General features: G+C 38.9%; 1 protein-coding gene across 2 annotated transcripts; it reads left to right on the plus strand.

Moving 5' to 3' along the window:
- Nucleotides 1-4833: 4833 nt before the first annotated feature.
- On the plus strand, nt 4834-18086 carry HNRNPAB (heterogeneous nuclear ribonucleoprotein A/B). 2 transcript variants are annotated; one of them, XM_072145802.1, is made up of 9 exons: nt 4834-5008; nt 5174-5359; nt 12047-12215; nt 12629-12787; nt 15699-15830; nt 16856-16949; nt 17350-17505; nt 17605-17687; nt 17778-18086. In XM_072145802.1, the coding sequence occupies exons 2-8, from the start codon at nt 5202-5204 to the stop codon at nt 17673-17675; spliced, it is 939 nt and encodes a 312-aa protein (XP_072001903.1). In that variant the 5' UTR covers nt 4834-5008; nt 5174-5201; the 3' UTR covers nt 17676-17687; nt 17778-18086. The 2 variants fall into 2 exon arrangements, with proteins under 2 accessions (XP_072001903.1, XP_072001902.1); XM_072145801.1 differs by having other exon boundaries at nt 4835-5008; nt 5174-5398.
- The last annotated feature ends 295 nt before the right edge of the window (nt 18087-18381 follow it).

Genomic DNA, 18381 nt, shown 5'->3' on the forward strand with positions numbered 1-18381 from the left:
GTTAGATAGCGTTATCGGAGGTTTCCGATAACGCTATCATTGCAACTCAGCTGTGTTTTTTTTTTTTTTTTTTTTTTTTTTTTTTTAAGCAATAGTAGCTGCTTATTCTAGTAAGCAGGTCCTAGCGTTGAATTTCTTGGGGCCACCGGAGGGTGAGTAAATTTTTTTTTTTTTTTTAGTCCATTTTTAATTATTTTTTTACAAGTATTGACTTGTGTATAAGCCGAGGGGACGTTTTTCAGCACATTTTTTGTGCTGAAAAACTCGGCTTATACACAAGTATATACGGTATACCTCTGCTTTAGGCTTTGTTTTGGTACAATCATGGTGAAACATTTTTTTTTTTTTTTTTTTTTTTTAGATTGTGTTTCATTACATTTTGTAAAAGTAAACAAATGTTTGTGAACAATGTAAAATAAATTTACCCATCTTTTGATGCCAAATATTACTTATTATTTTGGTTTATGGAGCAGTGTTAGGTGCTATGTTATGCAAATGTTATGCAATTGTTCTCGCATTTTGAGACACGTCAAGATCAAATGTTATGAACATTTTTACTGTTATGTTTAATTTCTGTTTATATTTCTGGTATATTTAAGTTTTTACTTGCTATTAAATTAGCTCATTTTATTTTTTTTTACCAGAAATTATCTATTTTTAATACATCATCAAGGGTAAATTCACCATTCATGGTGTTACCGTTACTACCATATACTGCAATAACACTATATTGCTGAATATGGCGTTTTTGCATAGGAATAATTACAATAAGCCACTGGCTCATAGTAATGAATCTATAAACCATGCAGCCTTGTGTCTGACAAAGAAGATGCCCTTTGGGGGAGTGACCATCTCAATAAAGATGGAAGCGCGCACTTGCCACCTTCTTTAAAATGCCGACGTTAGCTTTGCATCCCAAGGGTTTAAGCACCGGCCGTGATTATAAGCAGTGGGGGTTTGCTGCAATATGCAAACCAACACCAACTGAGTTTGAAGAGGGTTCAGCCCTTAAGGCCTTTTCATACACCCCCCCCCCCCCCCTTCAACTCTTCGCCTGCTCATTGTGGAGTGGCCCATATGTTTTTGAGCATTTTTTTTTTTATTTAAATATGACATTAGTCGTATCATTTGCATAAAAGTCGATCTGTTTTTTTTTCATTTAATAATCACACTATAAGAATAAAAACAATGTTCTATACGGAATTTAAAAAATGTTTATTATTGACCTAAAACATTTATACAACTGTGAAAAATACTTTACAAAGTAGATTGAATAACAACATTTCTATTGCGTAAAATTAACTTTGGCAGAACACAATTAATGCAGCGTGCATTTCTTTTTGTGTTTATCCAAAAAATTATTTAAAATATCACTTTTCCAAAACCACTACTTAGGACACAAGGAAACATTACTACAAATCCACAATGCACAAAAACATCTCGATTTTAGATTTATCAGACAATGGAGCAAATGCAACAATCAGACAAACACGAAGAAGGGCAGCACGTGTACAGTCAAATCCAATAACTGCTATTGAACATGAGGCCGTAAACATGATGCGTCGTGCTGGGTCCCAAGACATGTACGATGGTTTGGGGGTCGTATTAGCGGGTCAATGCAGACGCTTCCCTGTTGGGAAGTGCAATTTATTTATTGCTTATATCATGACTGTTGTGCATTTGTTTGACAATTGTGATATGTTGCCCACTATTGATGTTTTAGTCAACAATTTAAAAGAATTATTGATACTCCAAAGATCACTCACACCACCACTACAAAGAAGCCCGACAAATGATCTTGAAGCATGAGCAAGCAAAACAACATTTTCCCAAATGGAAATTGAACCCATTAATTCAGGCTCAAGCACATCATATTCTGATGTTTCAAATAGTTCATAACTTTAAATGCTACTTTCAAATTCTAGCCCACGGAGGCAACAAAGGGCAAATGAAGATTTGCAAACAGTAACTACCTTGCCAGCCTCCATATTTTCATTTCCACCATCAAGTGCTCAAACTCAATCACACAACGCAATTAGGTGTCTTTATTGTTACTGTGATCGCTAAGTAAGTATTCAAATTCTTTGCTTAAATGCATTGCTTTCAACATTTTTGACCTAGACCATTTGAGACATATTTTAAGTTAATTTTAAAGTTTACAATTTTTCACTTTAAAGATGTACAAAAATACAATACGGCCCTTACTGTATTTTATAGATAAACCCAAAACCATTTTGATACCCTTAAAGAGAACCCGTCATGCAAAATAACCACCCTAAACTAAATATATCTTCATAAGCTGCCATTAGAAAGCATTGCCTCTATCCCTTCATTGTCCCTCTACATGCCTGTAAACCTAAGCAATGAGGTCCTAAAGCTGTATGCAAATGACCTGTGAAATGTCCAATGAAGCATTAGCATATTCAAGCTGTCCACTCTATTCATGGGGTGACATCACTGCCTCTGACCATGTGACCAGCCTCATTTACATAATAAAGAATAGATGATTTTACAATGATTAATGTATGAAATAACTAGATAAAGGCTGGGATGGGATCCTTGTGAGCTGCTCCAACAGGTAGTAGTGACAGGACTAGTGACACAGACCTCAAGGCAGGTGTCCTTTAAAAAAGGAACATTGCCAAATCCACACTTTTTCGAAGCTCATTTCAAGTGCAGTAAATGGATTAACGTTCCCTTAGCATCGCATTCATAGCACAACGCTAGCGCACAGGGTACGGGCCTTGGCCCGATCACATGCATTTCGATCGCATGCGTTTCCCGGGAAACGCATATGCGATTGGCCCGAGGCCCTGTGCGCTAGCTTAGTCATTCGCCCGTCGCTGTGAATAAGCCCTCTGCGGCTGTATCGCAGAGAGCCGTCAGGGATTGCGCAATTTATGCGCTGCTGCCGGCTATTCTTACAGGACCCCGCTGAGAGGGGCGTGGAGGGGTAGTGTCGGCCAGCTCCCTCATGACTAAGGACTACTGCCAAGGGACAGGATACTAGGATCCGACCTCTTATTTGGTAAGAGGTCGGATCGATTAAACTGACTTTGCTAACCTAAATTTTTAAAAAAGTGTCATTGCTAGAAAGGGGCTGGGGAGAGCTTTATGGGGGACATATATCGTGGGGAGTCTTTTGGAGGGGTGACGGGTCCTCTTTAATGATAAGTCCTCTCCCTTTATCATCCACACCTGCTTTTGGCTTTAAAAACTGCATCTGAAACACTGAACGTGTGGCTGCACCCTTGAGGGCGCGTTCACACGTTGCGTTTTGGTTGCGTTTTAATTGCGTTTGGAACGCATATACAACAGCTGATGTGAGGTAATTTGCCTAATTACATTACCATTTACGTTTGTAAACGCAATGTTAACGCATGTGTTTACAGTGATGAAATTAGGCAAATCACCTCTCCTCAGCTGTTGTATATGCGTTTCAAACGCAGGTCAAAACGCAACGTGTGAACGCGCCCTGAGGCGCTTTCACAAGATGCATCATGTTTTTGACGCATTCCAAAGGCTTCAGCCTTGATCGCATGCTTATCCACATTGCGTTTCCACTGCATATGATCAAGGCTGAAGCCTTTGGAATGCGTCAAACGCATCAAATACGCGCGGCTATGCATCGTATGAACGCGCCCTTAGACCAGTGACACACATGAGATTTTTGTTCATTGCATTCTTGAAAAATGCCTCATATTTGCATATTGGATTTTTCAATGGGTTTTAGGTTAGTGTCTTAACTTGGGGTTTTCTCTGCAGTTTTGCGTTTTTGAAAAGAAATACGTTCGTAGTCTGCGTTTTGTAATGCATGTGATGCATGCAAACATGCAAACAGCAGGGGAGAAGATCACTGCGTTTTTTAAAATTCCAATAGACACAACTGCATGCAATTAACGCACATCAAGCATTGCGTTTTAAAAAACGCAAGCAAACGTTTGAAAACTGCATGCATTTTCAATGCGTTCATAATTGCAGCAGAAACGTGAAAAAATTCCACATCACCAGGCTTAGGCCATTCAAATTTGCATGGCAGATCAGGTCAGAGTGCAATGCATGAAAAACTGTCATTTTTACATACAATGTTGGTCATTTTTTACTAGGAGTCATTAGAATTTTGTTTGCTTTTTTTACTGCATTTTCAGTGCGTTTCAAATCACATGATACTTTCTGCCTTCTCTCATCACCAAACAAGCCATCTGTTAAAAACACATTGCACTTGCATGTGTTCTAGAGTGCAATGTGACTTGTATGGGACATTTTTCACACATGACCTGCAAAAAAATAAAGCATGCTGAGAGTTTAATGTGCGTTGAAAAAGAACGTGTATGTGTTAAAATTTAAAACCAAGTCTTCACAAAACTTGAATACAATGGGTCAGAGCACAATGCCAGTTGCATGACAAAAGTACCCACAAAACTTGTATATTAAAAACACAAGCTTGAAAGGAGCCTTAGCCTTATGTTTTTTTTTTTAAACATTCTTACATACCATAGGGCTATTTGCGTTGAAAAAGCAAATTCATATCAATTTTAGCTGAATACATCTAGTTTATATGGATTAGTACACTAGTTATCCAACCAAATCCAGAAACCATAGTCGTTTAAAACTGAAAGTCATCCATCTCTTCGTCCACAAAAGCAAGAGCATCAGAAGCAGACAATAAGACAATCCCCACGAGTACGTTAACTCAGAAAGTCTCGCGATGCAACGTAACAAATTGTCTCCGCCTTCGACCTCAGCAACCAACTAGCCAATGGCGAAGCTGGATAATACGATATAGTTCGTGCATTAACCAATAGTGAGCGAATATATTTGCTGGGTCGCCGTTCCGGCTTTATAAAGGTAGCCACGAGTTGGCATTATCACGAGAAACCATTTTGGAGGAGGCGAGTTCTTGTTAGGGGGAATCTGCTGCAAGTGCGAAAGGCGTCTTCGTGGGCTGTTAGAGAGCGAAGAGGCCTGGTCTTACATCGACGTTACACACTCCGTGACTGTTTTTACGGTATATTTCTTAAAGTGACGAGGGTCTTATTGGCCAACGTTTAGTGATTTCTTCTCTGTGCTTTTTGCGACTTCAGCGCCATTCACATGTTTAATGGTTCTCCACTGTGTGTTATCTGATCTTTAATGCTTGTGTTTTTTTTTACTTTTTTTTTTTTTTTTTTAGACGCGATCTCCTTGCTCGATCGTTTATAATGTCCGACACCGAGCAGCAGTACATGGAAACCTCTGAAAACGGCCATGAGGCTGCAGAGGGTGACTGTGGCGACATAAAACCGTCCGTGGCGCCGGTAGGCCAAAATGGTTCCGAGGGTGAGCAGATCATTGCAATTAAAGCAGAGGAGGACGCAGGGTGCGTACCTGATATTTCTCCCAGTATAAATCAAGCCGCGTAAGTTGTGGAGCTTTACTTTGTTAACTGTATTTATATTTATTGATTCTATGTTTAGTGCATCCTTTGTTCCCCTGCTTTTGTTGGCGCCATCTGCTATAGGGGGAGGACGGGGAGGGGCCAGCCTTGTTACCGATTGTGTGCGAGTTTAGCTTCAGGTTGGCTCTCTAGCTCTCTCCTTTATGGTTGTTCCCTTCCTTTCTCAATCCCATAGAAAGGTAAGTAGTGTAGTGCACTCATTCCTCTGAAGCTGGTATGTTGGCAATTAATACAATCTGGACTTGTATAGTCTTAATGTACCTAATGGCCTTTCTGTTAAAGGTAATGCTTGCTTAAAATACAATGAACACCAACTGTGCTTAGCTTAATGTTATGAAAACTGTATCACTGTAGTTGTGGGGTAGAAAGTGCACTTTTGCCCAATTTTGGGCATCCAATGTGTTTGACACCAGTTGTATTCCCTGGTGGTCACTCATGTAAGAAAGTTGCTTTTTTTAAATCTTCCTGTAATCAGTGTAATCAGTGTAAACTATACAAATTGCATCTCTGAAAAGTCATTTACAGTCTACAAGCTGCTGTTTATAGCTGGGGAGAGGTACTGGAGTTTGTTGGATGTCAGGGACCTCTGGGCTTAAGAGTGAGCTGCATCTCAGATTGTGAAGCACTTTCTGGGATAAAGAATGATCTGGCACAATTGGTTTATTAAGACTAGAAAACACAGGCACATTCTTATTAGATTATCTGTTAAAAGGTGTTATAGCCTAAAGCTAATATTGCAATTTATATGGTACAGCACAGGAACTTTAATGCACAATTAAAGAGTACCTGTCGAAATTAACCTTGCGAGTTGCTAAAAATCTTAACATTTTCCACATAATGGGTCTAACGTGATGACCTCATCCAGAAAATCAACTTTAAAATGTCTATAGCCAGGAAGGCAGAGTTTAGCCTTCCTGGCTCTTCTTGGTAAATTGCTACTGTAATTGATCTGGCATGTCAGAGAGAAGGTAGGTTCCCAGTAACATCCTAAACTTTCCCTAATCCTATAATACTTCTTGAACCTAATACACTTTATTTAACTCATTTTTCCCTTTGGACTACTGGGGCATGGTGAACCCTCCTACCTGTGCATGCTAGTCTTGCACATTAGCTTTAGCTTCCACACGCAGCTAATTACACATGGCACTGAAACCAGAGGTCTGGGAGATAATGGTGTGGCAGATACTGTCTTGGGTGCACAGGTAGAGGCCACTGGGTCGTAGAGTAACTTTTGCTCCTGGAAAGGCTACTCCATGCCCCTGTACTATATGGTGAAATGTTTACATATTAAAGTATAGATTGGGTTATGAAGTGTAGGGGAGTTTGGGATGTTACTGGGTAGATTCCTCATCGCAGGCTTCCTTTAAGTGCTAAACTTCATACCCTCTTGACTTTAATTTCACATCATGCATTAAGTTGAATTTGTGTGATTTGGGGTGTGGTCATACGTCGTGTTTTGACATGTGCATTTAAAATGCATTGCAACAGCTGGAGAGATTATTTGCCTAATTAAACAGCTGTTAACCCATGTGTTAACATATGCATTAAGTTTTGTATACAAATGTTAACAGCTGTTTAATTGGGCAAATCACTCTTCAGCTGTTGCAATGGGTTATTAAACGCGTGACGTGACCACGCCCTAAATCACACTAATCTTTGAGGTGTTAAGCTGCTTAATGTACAGGTTGTGGCATACTGGGTCATTTTCTGCTGATGGATTCTGTTAAATCTACCTTCAGTTTTACTGATGGTAGACTAACCCTGCTAACCAGGTCCTGAGATTCCTCTCAAGACTTCTAGTATAATTTTTGAAGTGTGTGTGTGTGCATATATATCCGTCTAGGCGCTGTTGCTACTGGAGTGCTTTGTCTTAACTTATTCACTCCACAAGTCCCATCTGGTGGGACTTTATTGCCCAAATTGAATATAGTTATAAAAAAAAAATACTGAGGATACCTGTTCCTTATTAACTGGTTACATAAAGGATAGATGAGGTGGTAGGTGCCTCTATTGTACACGAGGGTAGCCCTTTTAAGGGCTAAACCTCACGTACCCTGTACCTTTTGCTACCTTTTATTGCCCTAATATGCTAATTTTCTAAATGGGTTACTGGTGTGTGGAGTAGCCAGAGCTGAGACTACTCCACGCCCCAGTAGCCTCTTTCATCCTCCTACCGGCATATGTTTAGCGGCGCGCAGCAACTAGGAGCTGCGCGCCCTCATCCGCAGAGTTCTACTCGTGTGTTGTAGTCCGGCTTCGGAGCAGTGTCCATGCAGCTGCATTCTGTGCGGCACGGATATGCCGGTAGAAAGATCAGAGACTACTGGGATGTGGAGTAGCCGTGCCATGTAGCCTCAGCTCTGACTACTCCATGCCCTATTAACCTCTTTTGAAAATTAGCATATTAGGGCTATAAGTTAGAAAAAAATGCAGGGCGTGAGGATTAGCCTTTAAAATGGCTATCCTCACATACAAGAGGCACCTACCTCCCAATCTACCTTAGTAGGCAGATCAGTGGTGGTAGGTTTCCTTTAAAGGTAATTTTTAACCCTTTAATGACCCCCAACAGAAGATTGCTTATTCAAGCCAAACAGGAAAAGTTTTAAAACAATGTTTCAAAACTTGCCAAAAATCTGATCTCTTCGCTAAAAAGAGATAAAAAAAAAAGTTGTGCAGTTGGTACCACTGAAAAGAACTTCACACAAAAAATAAGCCCTTAACAAGGTGTCGCCTGAAATACTAGTTATGGATCCATATTTTATGACCATCCCAAAGCCGTTGACAATTTAAGAGCTAATAATCTCATCAATAAGCTAGACGCACTAAAATTAAGTATTTTTAAAGTGCAGAAAATAAGCCCTTAGTTTATAGATGACAATCTTATTTTGGCAATTTGGACACGTATGTAAAACTGCTATGAATGGCATACCTTTCCTCGAATATCTGTGCCCATTGCACCACAAATGGGGTATTGACATACTTGGGCAACACTGGATATCAAACTTTGTGGAGCATTATGGTATTTTATCCACTGATGTTTACATTTATTTGGTCAGAAATAAAATTTCAAAATTGCTCCTGATTTTGTTTAACCCCTTAACTGGCCTTTGTTTTCATTTTAATTTTTTTTTTTTCCACTTCACACCTTCAAAAATCTAACTTTATCTTTCCATGTACAGAGCTGTGTGACTGTTTATTTTCTGCATAACAAATTGCACTTCATAGTGGAGGTATTTAATATTCCATACCATGTACTGGGAAGCAGAAAAAAAGAATTCCAAAAGTGGTAAATGGTGGAAAACCGCATTTGCACCGTTTTCTTGTGGGCTTGGGTTTTACAGCTTTCACTGTGCGCCACAAATGACATGTGTACTTTATTCTTTGGGTCGTTGCGATTATGGGGATATCGAATTTGTATAGGTTTTGTCTTCATAAATTAACAAATTAAAACCTCCTGTACAAAAATATTTTTATTTTGCCACCAATAACTTTTTCACATTGCTGTACAGAGCTGTGGCGGTGTAAATTTTTGACTCTTGAAGCTTTCACTGCCATGATCAAAAGGTTGAACAGTCCTAAAAATTATGGCAGTGAAAGCTTCAAGAGTCAAAAATTTCTAAAAATTGTATATTTTTCAAAATGGCAAAAAGTGCTATTTTTGAATTCTGGCACTATTTTCCGTTATAATAACTTTTACTGCGTTTAGCTCCATATTTTTATCTGGCATTTTCGAATGCAATGATACCTACTGTGTTAATGAATTTTACTGTTAATATTTATCAGTTCTAGGGAAAAGGGTGATTTGAATTAGGTTTAAACTTTTTTTAATTTTCACTATTTTTCAGATGACTTGGCTTTATCATATACTGCCATACTACAGATTTGAGATAATAGGCAGTGTCAGGAGGTGCACAATGGCCAAGGCGGAAAAAAATATAATGTTTCCTGATCTACTTCTACTGCAGGCTCAGAATGCGTTTAAAATTTAATGATGCTTTTTGTTTAATCTGGAAACATCCTGCACCTTTGAACACTTTGGGCTATAGCATAGTGACTGTCAGGGGATTGTGGAATTTTTTTGTCCCCTTTTGAAGCTTCTGTATTGTATGGTTGACCACTCTTGATACACTAAAAATTGCTGTTTTTGCCCTACACAAGATGACAGTAGCGCCTGTCATCTAGCAAACAGTTCCTGTTTTGGATAATAAATTGGAGAAGGTATAATATGATTGAACAGGTGCCGCATGGTTCTTACAGATTGGCAGCTTGAAAAGCCATTACTATAATTTTGGCTTCAGGGACATTGCTAATACAGGCAGTCCCCTACTTAAGAACACTCGACTTACATACGACCCCTAGTTACAAACGGACCTCTGGATATTGGTAATTTATTGTACTTTAGTCCTAGGCTACATTGATCAGCTGTAACAGTTATCACAGGTGTCTGTAATTGGGATTTATTGTTTATCCTGGTTCTTATGACAACCCAACATTTTTAAAATCCAATTGTCACAGAGACCAAAAAAGTTCTTGCTGAGATTACAATGATAAAATATACAGTTCCGACTTACATACAAATTCAACTTAAGAACAAACCTACACACCCTATCTTGTATGTAACCCGGGGACTGCCTGTATAGGAAAATGATCTGAAGATTGATTGTAGAGTGTTTAGTGTAAAGGGATTGGCTAATACTTTACCAGGGCAGATGCAATGTATGGTACCCATCTCTAAAATACTTTATCTAACTAATATGCCATTTATCAGAAGAGGCTACTGGGATGGGGGGGTTGGTCATTGCTCCCACTACACGGAGAGGCTAATCCATGCTCCAGTTGGCACTGCTGATAATTGGCATATTAGCTACTGTGTAGTTTAGGTAGTATTTGAGGATTAGGTAAAAATATTTTAAGCTAGATATGATGGTAGGTTGCTAGTAACATGCAAAGGCAATATGAGTAGATTTATGATGGTATGTTTCCTTTTAATGGTGGTATACAAAAATTTCAAGAAATGGTCTCACTGCAATAATCTAGTCAATGGGTTTTGAATACCTTCTTGTGACACTCTGACAAGGCACTGCTGAAGAGGACCTGTCGCCCATAAAATGGCACTAGGACCTGCATACTAAAGCAGCTCCTGGTGCTACATCAGATGTATCAGTGTTACACTGCTAGCATTCTCAGAAACCTAGCAGACCCTGCCGCAATGTACACTAGAAATGTCAGACTACGCTGGAAGCCCTCCGGCTTGTACATGAGGGGCGGGTTTAGGGCCGGTGACCGCAGAAGTCACCGCTGCCCTATGGAGTGGGCTTCCAGTGTGGTCCAGCCTTTATAGTGTACATTGAGACTGTCTGCTAGCGTTGTTGGTTTCCAATATTCTAGCAGTGTAACACTGCTGTGTCTGGTTTGGCACAAGAGCTACTTACTTTGGTAAGGTAATCTATAAAACCAGCACTAGGAGTTAAGTACTCTTTAATTATGAAGGGGTTCACAGAATACAAAACCTGACATCTGGAATAATTGGAAGATGAGCCTGTGAGGGCTCTATTTATATGGCTGGGGTAGATGGAGACAAGTGTGTATTATCTGTCTGAATGCAGGACTGCTCTAGTTTATGGCAACCAATGAAAGCTCAGATTTAATTTCCCCAAAGTTGTATATAAAACATAGGCAACAAGAACAGATGTGCACAATATATCCAACTTTATTTCTTTGTATTTTAATGTGTTAAAATGTTGTTACAAAAAACTTCATTTTTCTGCATAAAACGGATTAGGGGTTGCTCAAATTGCAATAGGCTAAACATTTGTTCTCTTGCTACCTTCCTAAAGTTAAATGACCCCATGTCTTAAATGTAATTCCATTTCTGTAGCTCATGGATCTGCAAACCTGAAGTGATTGACTTCTTTATGCTCAAGGAATAGGCATAATTCAGACAAAATTGGTTGTTAAAATGTTAAGTTAAATGTAATTGTTAAAATTTTACTGCCCTTAGCAGAATGTTGACAAACTGATTGAGAATTAATGCTACTAGCCCTTTAATCAGTCCTGTGACTCTGTACCTGTTGAGGAGACACTGGGCAGAAGATAGCTGCTGGTCACATGCCCACACCACATGTCCTGCACCTGCCTAGGCAAGTGATCACTGTTTGGCTTTAGGTCAGTTGTTTGCATTGCATCCATTATGGAAAGTTTGGTGAGACATTAACTCAGTAAGGCAATGTGCTTTGAAGGCAGTTACACACCTAATTACGAAGGTAACAGAGAATGACAGTCTGTTGAATTACTGGGAGTAAGCATAAGCTATTGCTGAACAAAAGGATCATGGGAGTTGTAATTGGGTTGGCATTCTTGGAGAGAATTCCACCTTTTCTAGAAGGCCCATAAAATTGTGTTCATAAAAGCAACCTTTTTAAACTACATTTTGTGAGTAAAGATAGCTAATGTAATAAGTTTGTTGTGTTCCTTTATTTATAGCATTGGTTTTTGTATCATGTGTTCATATTCCCAGAATACACCTTAATGCCTAAATTGGTATTGTTCATTGCCTCAAGACTAGTTTTGTGTTCTTGGTGTTCCCTAAACTGATGCACTTTATTCTAGGAAAATGTTTGTTGGAGGTCTCAGTTGGGATACTAGCAAGAAAGACTTGAAAGATTATTTTTCAAAGTTTGGGGAGGTATCCGACTGCACTATAAAGATGGACTCCAACACGGGACGATCAAGAGGATTTGGCTTTATCCTATTTAAAGATGCTTCAAGCGTTGACAAGGTTAGTTTTGTTCCGATTCACTTTCATATGATAGGATTGAGGGCATTGGTGTAGACATCAGCACTGTAATAAGAACCTTGCTGGCCAAGTGTACTTTTTGTTTACTGCTTCCTCTCTCAAGTAATTGCAGATTGTAAATATTTTTAAAAAGCTATTAGAACCTGTCATTGGTTGGAAATGTGAAATCCTAAGTTTATTTTGCACTATAATTGGGACTATTAAAGTGCTTGTCCCACATGGAATGGAAATGGTTTGAAAGTGGACTTTTAAACTTACAGGATGTTAAACACATTGTGCAACCTGTATTTTACATAAGGTTAAATGTGGAATTTGCTGTATACGGACTAGGAAGCACTGTAGTTACCCTTTTAAGCTTTCCCAGTTTAAAAATGACTTTAAAATGCCCTCTTAAGGTTCTGGAGCAAAAAGAACACAGATTGGATGGAAGGTTGATTGACCCTAAAAAGGCAATGGCAATGAAAAAAGATCCAATAAAGAAAATATTTGTTGGTGGCTTAAACCCAGAAGCTGGAGAAGACAAGATAAGGGAATACTTTGTTACTTTTGGAGAGGTAAGTGTTTTTTGTTTATAATTGCTGTTTTAGAACTACCTTTTTGTTGTTTCTTTTAAAACTACATTGCATCATGCTTTGCTGTACAGTTGCCATTGCCCTTTCATTGAAGGTAAAATCAAGTTATTCAGACCTCTTTGCAGATATGCAGATTATGGAGTTTGTTGGCTTTTGAAAGATTAAAGCTTTGACTTGTTTGAGATTTAAGTAATAATTGCAAAAGGCCTCTCTGTAATAGTCCCTGTAATAGTGAAACAACACATTTAAAGGGCTCTTGACTACTTTGATCTCTAAAAGGTTCACCCAAAGCTCCAGTTTTGTCAGTTTGCATATATAAAAAAAAAAAAACTTAGCCTATATATAGTTTAAAAAATTGCCACTTGATTTTGTCATGGCCCCCTTCCTGCAACTTTTACAATTATGCAAATTACCCTGAGGGGCTCCTCTAATCTTTAGTTTTTACAGGCTGCTCCCTAAGTTCTGATATTACAGCAGGTAGTGCTCACCCCTACCCACTTTTACCTCAGTAAGTTTAAAAGCCAGGTCAGAAGCTACAGTAGGCCCTCGGGGTCATTAGCATATTTTAAATGTTGATTTTAAAAGGGGGGCCATGGATAATTACCAGTCAGTGCCATGATCTGAGTGAATGCTCATTCAGGCCAAGATGTGTGCATTCTGTAACTTTTTGCTTTTAAGTACACAAAACATGCGTTTCCAAAATTTTGAGCCCTTACCAGTTGGTAGTCTAGTTGCAGAACCATAGACTTCTATGGAGGTCTGTTCTGCACGAGGGGGAAAAAAAGCTACAATTTTAATTTCTCACGATCTGCACACCTGTGGGAAAAGTGAACAAACCCATTGAAATCTATGGGTCAGTATGCAATCTGCAAAAAAAAGTTCAAACTCCCATCTGAAAGAGCCCCAAGTGTCAAAGGCATGCAACCTAAAAATGGTTTTAATTGGTGAAGGATATGGTACACCTCCATGGAGTTGCTGAAACATTTTTTTGTTTGTTCTTAAAGGTAATCTACCTCCAGGATGAAGGACTGTAGGCAAATGAGCCTGAGGGTGCTCCATATAGGTGGTAGAGCCCACTCAAGCTCATTTGCATGCAGTTTTTCATACTGATTGGAGTGTATATAGTTAATGGACATAACAGTCTATATATTTGGGGAAAGGGTTCTTTGGGAAAGATTTGCAGATGCCTTTTTCATAGTGAAACCCCCGGATGTAAAGTACCTTTTATATGGCATGTTTAATGGCTTATGGAGTTGTCCTTATAACTAGGCAATGCAGCAGCATGCCTGAATGCACTTTGTCCAGGTCTTCCCTCCAGTTAGCTGGACATGCTGTCAACCTGGCAAGCCTCTTGGCTTGCCTCTTGCAGTTTGGATATTAACCCCATACGACCTGTGACTTAGTGGGAACCAACATGTGACGTACCAGTATGAATAGGGCTTGGGTGGTTGCAGTAACTATTTGTGGATGTTAACCATGTAAATGCCTCAAGTAGCTAGAGGCTTTTAAATCCTGGTTCCTTCATATCTGATTTGAGCATTACCCCTTGCAACCTTGTTTTGCACATTTGTAATGTGTAAAATCCTCACATTGCTATACTGTAGCAGTATATGGTAGGATCACAGTGAGTTAAAGTACCCTGGGGTGGCTGAAATTGTTAAAAATTAAGTTTAAAAAAATTAGACCCAAAAATTCAAGTCTTTTCCATAAAACTGGTGTAAATTAAAATACAGAAAACATAACATATTAGGTATTGCCACTGCCATGGCAAATCAAAATATAATTATTTCCAGCATTTAACCCCGGAAAATGCAATTTGTTTTGCTATTTTGAGACACACAAAAAAATTCTAAGAAAAGTTCAAAAAAGGGATCTGGTCTTTTATTGCTGATAAGAGGAAGCGGTGTCTGCACTTTAGAATACCAGCATGCAAGAGAAGCCCCCTGTGGATTTATCTGCATGTGTTTTAAGGCGAAAGATTACTTTTGCAAGCGCCTCAGATTGTACAGGTGTTGGCTTTATCTGGTCTAGCTTCAGGGTGCAGTCACACGTCGCGTTTAACGCATGCGTTTAAAAACGCATTGCAATGGCTGGAGAGATTTGCCGATGTTAACGCATGTGTTAACGGTTGCGTTTTGTAAACACAGGTGTTAGCAGCTGTTTAATTATAAACAGCTGCTAATACCTGTGTTTAAAAAACGCAACATCGCGGTTAACGCATGCGTTTTGTAAACACAAGTGTTAAGAGGTGTTTAATTAGGCAAATCACTCTTCAGCTATTCCAATGCGTTTTTAAACGCGACGTGTGACCGCACCCTCACACTTAGCAGAAAGGTTGAAGAATTTCCAGAGGTACAAGCTGTTTGACCCTCAATTGCCTCTTCTGTCCTGTGAATGGGGGTTAGTATAAACTTGGAACTTGATGCTTTCTCACTACTTGATGGTGATTGCAGCAAATACTCACCAGTACACTCAAACACCCACCCAACATCCACAATCTGTGCTAGCTTGGGGCGCACAGTGAAAGCCGTAGAATCTAAACTCACAACAAAATGGTGCAAATGCATTTACTGATTTCACTGCATTTGGATTTTTTTCTGCTTGGTTACATAGCATGGACTATTAAATGGTCACTATGAAGTGTAATTTGTTATGCAAAAAAACTCTTGCATAGCTCTTTACATGAAAAAATAAGTTGTAAATTTTTGAAGGTGGGAGTGAAAAATGGAAACTCATGAAGAAAAGCCTGGTCCCTAAGTGCAACGAAAGTGTTTTTTTTTTTTTTTTTTTAAATCCCAAAAATACCACTTCTTTTTCAATGTACTCTATCATCAACTGCATCTATTGAAATAAAGTAATGCAATTCTGACTGTTTAAATTGTGAATGTTTCAGATTGAAGCAGTGGAGCTTCCAATGGACCCAAAAACCAATAAAAGGAGAGGCTTTGTCTTCATCACATTTAAAGAAGAAGAGCCTGTTAAAAAGATATTGGAAAAGAAGTTCCATAACGTCAGTGGTAGCAAGGTAAGTCATAGTTTTACAATTTACTGTATATACTTGAGCATAAGCAACCCCAAATATTAGCTCATACCCCTACCATATAAGCAGATTTTTTTTCTGTTCAATCAAACTTTATTGTAACTGGCAATTACCACAAGTCAAAGCAGTTCAAATGGATTAGGTATAAATGTGCTGAAAAACCTTAACTTGGCTTGTACTAGAGTCAAGAAGAAGTGTAGTAACTTCCAGTAGGTCATCTTTCAATACATTGCAGCATTGGAATCGGCTCAGTGTCCCAGTCCATCACGGGCATTGACATCAGCCGCGTGCTGACATTGTAATGTGCCTAGCATCGGCACACTGCCAGTGAGCGGCTGATGTCATGGTGCCCACAACAGACCGAGTGGTGTCACAGAGCCGATGCAGGAGCATTGATGTATAGAAGAGGACCTGCTGCGGGCTGTCAGGTGAGAACCGGTTTTCCTCCAGGCGTTATATTTGGGGCAGGGGCTGGTTATATATTCTAGAGGGGACAGGGGCCAATGCATTTCCCACCCTTGGCTTATACTGAAGTCAATAGATTTTTCAGTTTTGTTAAAATTGGTGGTCTTGGGTCAGCTTATACTGGAGTATATACAGTAATTTAGTAAAACAGGGTAAATTTAATTAGTTACATCTTTCCCCAACCCATTAAATGCCCTGCATCAGCCTCCCAGATAGGGCTCCTCATTATATAAAAAAAACTTTGCACTTCTAGTGCTCCCTGCATTTCCTGTGTTGCTGCACAAGCAGTCAGTGCTACATAGACCAGTCTGTGCTACTACACAGGAATCCCAAGAGAAGCTTTGGGAGTTCCAGTGGTAAGTTATTTGCTTGCTACATATAAATACATTCTCTAAATTAGGAGGCCAAATTGACTACAGAATCCAGGCTATTACTCTGAAATAAAGATTCAATTTTTAGTCTAAATTAAAAGTGAAAATTGACTTCACTCTACTTCTCCAAATTCTGTAATAACTGAATTATGAATTTTAAACTTTTTTTTATAGTGTGAGATAAAGATAGCCCAACCTAAAGAAGTATATCAACAGCAGTATGGTGGAAGAGGTGGTTTTGGTGGTAGAGGTGGAAGGGGTGGTAAAGGTATGTATTTATTTTATAATTTGACCATAGTGCTAGTGTGAATGACAATCAAAGTAAGCTCATGTTTAAGCTGCCAAAATCTGTTCTCACCGAGAAGAGACCTGTTGGTCTTTAAAAGTACCCTTTAATGATGCAGTTGACTTCACAGCCAGTCTCTTGACAGAAACTAATGTATTGTCAGCGACAAATCTTTTTATAATGAAAATTTTACTGACCTAAAGAATAAAATGAGTCGGTCATTTGGAGTATCCAGCAAAAAGACCAAAAGAAAATGGTGCAAATGTGGTTCTTTAACAGTTTCATTTTATTTTGAAATGAAATTGACTTCCCTTAGCTAAACAATTTTCTATTCGCCATCCTGTAAATATAAATTTTTGGGTAATGGAACAATATATTTTAGGTCAAGGACAAAGTTGGAATCAAGGATACAACAATTATTGGAACCAAGGTTATGGTAATCAAGGATATGGCTATGGTCAACAGGGATATGGAGGCTATGGAAGCTATGACTATTCTGGATATGGATATTATGGATATGGGCCAGGTTATGATTACAGTAAGTCAGTAACTGATCAAACGCTAAACTGCTGATTTTGTACACTTGGCAGTATAGGATCTTCCAAGCCTTTAATGATTTATTTTTTTATCACGGTAGGTCAGGGCAGTGCAAATTATGGAAAAGCTCCAAGGCGTGGTGGCCATCAAAATAATTACAAGCCATATTGAATGTTTCTTCAGGTATGCATTGTGCAATAATTTGTACATACTGTTATGCAAGAGTACTATATATTTTGGAGATTCTATTACTAATAGCATGATTCTCACTAGGTAAAGACGGCTGATTTGGGGTCTGCCTAAAACTGCAGCTCGGCATCTAGGGACTGCCTCTTGGAGTTAAGTATGGACTCTTGCTCCTTTTGTACAGAAGGCCTCATCCTAGGGAACCAGTGTCAACTTCCACCTTTTTATTTTGTATTGTTTGTGTCATACATTTCCAGATTTTGGAAGTGTTAATTTTACTGTACTTTTTGGTACCTTTTGGATTCTAATGTATTGTAAGGTATTTTACATGTGCAAATTCACCATTACATTTTTGAAGCTATCACAGCTTTTGAAATAAAATTAAACTTTGAGTAACTGGTTTCAGCATTTGCTTTTAATGCTAAGTGCAATAATTGTCTAACCCTGAGGACCATTCAACTTGTGCAATGTAGTTATCTTGACATAAAGTATTCAAACTAGACCTAAAATTATTTTGATGAAATTGTGTACTAATTGTTGAATAGTTGGGATAAAACTGAAAAAGGAAACCTGTGACCTATCGGACATTGAGTGTTGTGACTTGAGTGCTGGCTGCATATGAAGACAGCTGGCGGTGCTCAGCTGTCTGACAGGCGAGGTGTCCGTAGATCAAGATGCCAAGCTCCCTCAA

This window comes from Engystomops pustulosus, chromosome 4 (genome assembly GCF_040894005.1).
Source record: "Engystomops pustulosus chromosome 4, aEngPut4.maternal, whole genome shotgun sequence".
Taxonomy (NCBI): domain Eukaryota; kingdom Metazoa; phylum Chordata; class Amphibia; order Anura; family Leptodactylidae; genus Engystomops; species Engystomops pustulosus.

Coding starts and splice junctions, on each gene's coding strand:
- HNRNPAB (XM_072145801.1), top strand. CDS start 5,202: ATGTCCGACACCGAGCAGCAGTACATGGAAACCTCTGAAAACGGCCAT. Junction 12,216..12,628: donor ATGCTTCAAGCGTTGACAAG/GTTAGTTTTGTT, acceptor TGCCCTCTTAAG/GTTCTGGAGCAAAAAGAACA. Junction 16,950..17,349: donor AGGTGGAAGGGGTGGTAAAG/GTATGTATTTAT, acceptor AATATATTTTAG/GTCAAGGACAAAGTTGGAAT.